The sequence below is a fragment of the Mandrillus leucophaeus genome, unplaced genomic scaffold (genome assembly GCF_000951045.1).
Source record: "Mandrillus leucophaeus isolate KB7577 unplaced genomic scaffold, Mleu.le_1.0 Scaffold1030, whole genome shotgun sequence".
In the NCBI taxonomy this organism is placed as follows: Eukaryota; Metazoa; Chordata; class Mammalia; order Primates; family Cercopithecidae; genus Mandrillus; species Mandrillus leucophaeus.
In genome coordinates, this window is record NW_012098433.1 from 545,733 (window position 1) to 550,450 (window position 4,718).

At 41.1% G+C, this 4,718-nt stretch overlaps 1 protein-coding gene across 1 annotated transcript in view; it reads left to right on the forward strand.

Moving 5' to 3' along the window:
- Positions 1-3,250, forward strand: part of MBD2 (methyl-CpG binding domain protein 2) — an 82,451-nt gene extending 79,201 nt beyond the window's left edge. The window contains exon 6 of the mRNA XM_011978055.1: positions 3,071-3,250. Coding sequence (XP_011833445.1) covers positions 3,071-3,197 — 127 coding nt within the window. The 3' untranslated portion in view covers positions 3,198-3,250. The remainder of the gene's footprint in view (positions 1-3,070) is intronic.
- Positions 3,251-4,718: the final 1,468 nt, after the last annotated feature.

Consider the following 4,718-nt stretch of genomic DNA (forward strand, 5'->3'; position numbering starts at 1 on the left):
AAAAATCCATACAAAGTTGACATGAAAATGTTTTTAAATGGGTAAGTCTATCTAGGTTTATAATGCGAAAGCCCTTCTTGGGTCTTAAAGTAATTATTTTGCAAAGATAAAAAGTGGTACAAAGTTGTATTCATATGCCTTGATTGCATATGAATATGAATAAAGTTTCTTAAAAACTTTATTTTTTAAGAAAACAAAATGTAAAAAATCAATGAAAGGAATCAACTTGCTCATTGGATTGTTCTTACCCTTGAGGAAGAAAATTACTCCAGAGACAAGTTCTTTTCCATCTTGAATGAATACTGAATCAGCAGGGATTCCGCCAGGTCCTTATGTGTGTTGATGGAGGTTCTCTGAGTTATATCACAGGAATGTTGATGGCTTCAACTCCAGATCTTTTGATAGTTGAGGAAACTATCTCAAAGCCAATTCTGGATGATTTCCTTTTTGGGTAAATTTGTCTAACAAATTGCTCATTTGATTTAATTGTCATGACAGAAATTAGGAAGCAAATACTCCTTGTTGAATTAGTACATGATCAAAATAAATTACTGCAAGTGGAACTGTTACTCTTTATCTAATTGTGTATGCAATAGTCTGTCTACATTAAACCTCCAGCTGAAGACCCCAACAAGATATATCTCAAGTATTTTTAGCATATTTGATACTATTTGCATTGATGGGTAGTTTTGTTTTTTCATACTTTGTAACAAATTCTCACAAACTTTGCAGCTTAAAACAACACCCATTTATTAGCTCGAAGTTCTTTGAGGTCAGAAGTCTGGGCCTAGTGTGACTGGGTTCTGTGTTTGGGTCTTACACGTGTCACTGGACTGTGTTCCCTTCTGAAGCTTGGGGTTCTCTTTCAAGCTCATATGATGGTTGCAGAATTCATGCCTTGTGTTTTAGGGCTGAGGCCCCTGTTCTCTTGTTGGCTGTGGGATGGTGGCTGTCTTAGCTCCTGGAAGCTGCCTGTAGTTCCTTGTCTTGTGGCTCCTCCATGTGCCCCTTTATGCTCCCGTCAGGAAGATCCCAGCTCCACTAAGGGGTCCTATTAGGTCAGGCCCACTACAGTAATCTCTCTTGATTGACTCAAAATCAGTTGATTGGTAACCTAATCATGGAGAGATATACCATCATATTCACTAGTTCTGCTCACCCTTAAGGGGAGAGAATTATATAAAGAGTGCACATAGAGGTGGTTTTGGGGAAGGGGGACTGTTGGGTACATCTTACAATTCCACCTACAGCAATGGGCAAATGATTAAATTTCAGCTTTCACAAATGTGGAAAGTAATGCTCAAGATAGAAGAAAATCAATGGGAAATGTTAGAGTTTAAGATAAAATTCTCCATCCAAATCACTGCAGATAGTGCCATTTGCTCCATTTTCCCCATCTTCCTAATGAGGTTACTCTAGGACAGCTGTGGAGATTCTTGTACTCTTATCAGTGAGAGCCTGCCAGTGAAACTAATAGGTCATTTGTCATAAACTTTGAGTCACTGACCCAGAGGTGAGACTAACTGTATAAGAAATAAACAAATATGTTCTGCTTGACCCTGTCCCATGGCATGAAAATCTGTCGGACTCCAGTTTCTTTTAATATGACAGAGGCTATAGAGCTAAGACTGACCCAGTGACAGCTTCCCTCTTTGAAAATTCATTTAATAAGTGGAAGTCTACACTTTTTAACTCTTTGTGGTGTTTTGGAGTTTCATAAAGATATCCAAAGTTTTTGTGGGAAGCAGTACATATGTGTCACCTTCACTATCTTGGACATAATCTTATTTGGTCAAAGGGGTGTGATCTTGATTAGACTGAATATGACTTGGCAGCTGGTTGAGTCCCTATGGAGTGAATACTCAGGGACCCTTAGTGCAATCTTCTATAGCATTGCTCCTCTACCCCTCTGCTGTCCCAGGTTTGTGAATTGCTGCAATCTGTCTTCCTCAATTATTGGTAGAGAAAATTACTTTTTTTTTCAGTAGAACCCTTAGTATATTCCTTGTTGCATCTTCATTTCCCTCTCTGCATTTTTCCTTATCTCCTTTCTTCTGGTCTCAGGAGGTTTGCTCCGTTTTCTGTTCTGCTGACCCTCCCTCCTCTGCCATTGCCTTCTGTTCTTGTTCCTGCTGGAACCTTTTCCTACCAGTCTTCTCTCCTTCTCTCTTCTCTTGTCTTTCTTCAACCTTTGCCTCTCTATTTGGTTCTGGATGTCACTTTATATTTACCGAGCTTTGCTTGCTAGACCCGTATTAGGAATTTGTCTCTTACCCTCTGGGGGCTCTACTTTCATTTTTTTTTTTTTTTTAACTTTTTGAAGATAAAGTGTATACTGGTAGCCTTTCTTCCTGTGCTTTGTTCTTCATCTAGTGGTTCAGAGCCTTTTTAATGACTTGGAGTTATTAACCCTCACTTTTGAGGTTCCTTTGTAATCACTGAGACACAGAGAAACTCATGGCATGTTCTTAAGCAACTCACTTTCTCAGTCGAAGAGAAGCTTTCCAGTGTCTGTCCTCAGTGTGCAGAATCATGTGGTCTTGGCTCCTTCATGCTGACCTGTTGCCTGCAGACCTGGGAACTCAGGAGAGAGCTCTCTCCTAACTAACCTAGCCACGGAATGTCAATCAAATCCCAGCTTATCATGTCTCTGCTTTCTTCATCTTTCTCAGTGCTTCCATGAACAAGTCACTTTTCCTTTGTTATTTATGTTCCCTCCATCTTTTATTCCTGCTTCTAAGTTATTTCTAATTGTCCTTATAGGAATAAACCCAAATTTTGACACAGTCGACATTTTCAAAGTTGAAGAAAAGGTCACTGACGTCAATCTGCTCTTTCTAGAATTTCATGTGTGATGAGGGATAACTGCCTGTGTGAACATTCCTCTTTTTGGCAAGGCTCATTGGTGAGATTTGATTTATGTTTAGAAGCAACTTCTGCAAAATCTGAAAAGGAACTCTATTCTTCTTAGAAATTTAATGATTTTGAAGTAAGGATGAACTTCTGTAGCAGCTTCATATTGTCATTTCTTGCCAAATTATCAGTGCCTTTTTATTCTGTTTTTAAAAAGGAAACAGGAAGAGCGAGTACAGCAAGTACGCAAGAAATTGGAAGAAGCACTGATGGCAGACATCTTGTCGCGAGCTGCTGATACAGAAGAGATGGATATTGAAATGGACAGTGGAGATGAAGCCTAAGAATATGATCAGGTAAACTGACACCAGAGAGAGTGACTTGGAACTTAAGATGTTGTGTTTTCTTGGCCGGGCACAATGGCTTCTGCCTGTAATCCCAGCACTTTGGGTGGCTGAGGCGGGCGATCATTTGAGCTCAGTAGTTCAAGACCAGCTTGAGCAACATGGCAAAACCCCATCTCTACCAAAAATACAAAAAATTAATTGGGTGTGGTGTTGTATGCGTGTGGTCCCAGCTACTCAGGAGGCTGAGGTGGGAGGATCACTTGAGCCTAGGAGGCAGAAGTTGCAGTGAGCCAAAATTGTGCCACTATTCTCCAACCTGGGTTTCACTCTGGGTGACAGAGTGAAACTCCATCTCAGGAAAAAAAAAAAATGGTGTTGTTATATTTTCTTGTTATTTTCCCTTTAGCTTCCTCCGCAGTGAATGAAAAAGCTACTCCTCTGCTTGGGTTAGGCATGTGCTGTTGTTTGGTTCTTCTCTCTGGATTGAAGGACCATATAAGTTATTGCATCCTTTTGTTCCCATTCTGGGAGGACATTCACACCCCTGCAGTCACTTGCAAGGGATCTAGTCTCCTTTATTAAAACCAGGTGGAAAACCTCTAAGGTGTCATTAGAGAAGAGCAGCAGCAGAAGAAAAGGACTTTGTCAGGTAGGGAGGAACGGCCCCAGGAGAGGAAGGTGACTGTCATCTCCATCACAGTAGCCTGTGGGGCATATTGCTTCTCTTTAAAGTTATGGTGGCAAAGTAGCAAAATCTCTTTATTTTTCTTAGGTTCTCCCTAGCACAGATTTGATGTGGGGAGAACAAGAAGGACACTGAAAAGCATAATAAATACTTTACCTTAAAAAATACACAATTTTAGGCTGGTTTTGGTGACTCATGCCTGTAATTTCAGCACTTTGGGATGCCAAGGCAGGCAGATCACTTGAGGTCAGGAGTTTGGGACCAGCCTGGCCAACATGGTGAAACCTTGTCTCTACTAAAAATATAAAGATTAGCTGGGCGTGGTAGGATAGCTGGAATTTTGTAATTGTAGCTACTGGAGAGGCTGAGACACGAGAATTGCTTGAACCCGGGAGGCAGAGGTTGCAGTGAGCCGAGATTGTGCCACTACATTCCAGCCTGGGTGATGGAGTAAGACTCTGACTCAAAAAACAACAACAAAAATGCACATTTTGATCTTATCTCAAACTCACATTCCAGGCTCATTGCTCTGTGCCGTGGGCATACTTGTCTTCAGAGGAGCACATGCAGATCTCCAAGGCTTTCTGTTGCGTCTTGCTTCCTGGCTTCCATCCTGCTTTATTTTGGCAGGCCATGTCTTCCTTTTTGCCAACTCAAAACCAATTATTTATTGTTTCCTTTGAAGCCAAAACAGAGGGAGAGATGGGGGTGCTAATGTGATGTCAAGGGTCAACAAAGCCTCTCTGCGAAAGTGACATTTATGTTGAGCCTGAAAGATACATAGGAATGAGCCAGGGGAGGTTTGGGTAAAAGTGTTCCCATTAGAAGGAACA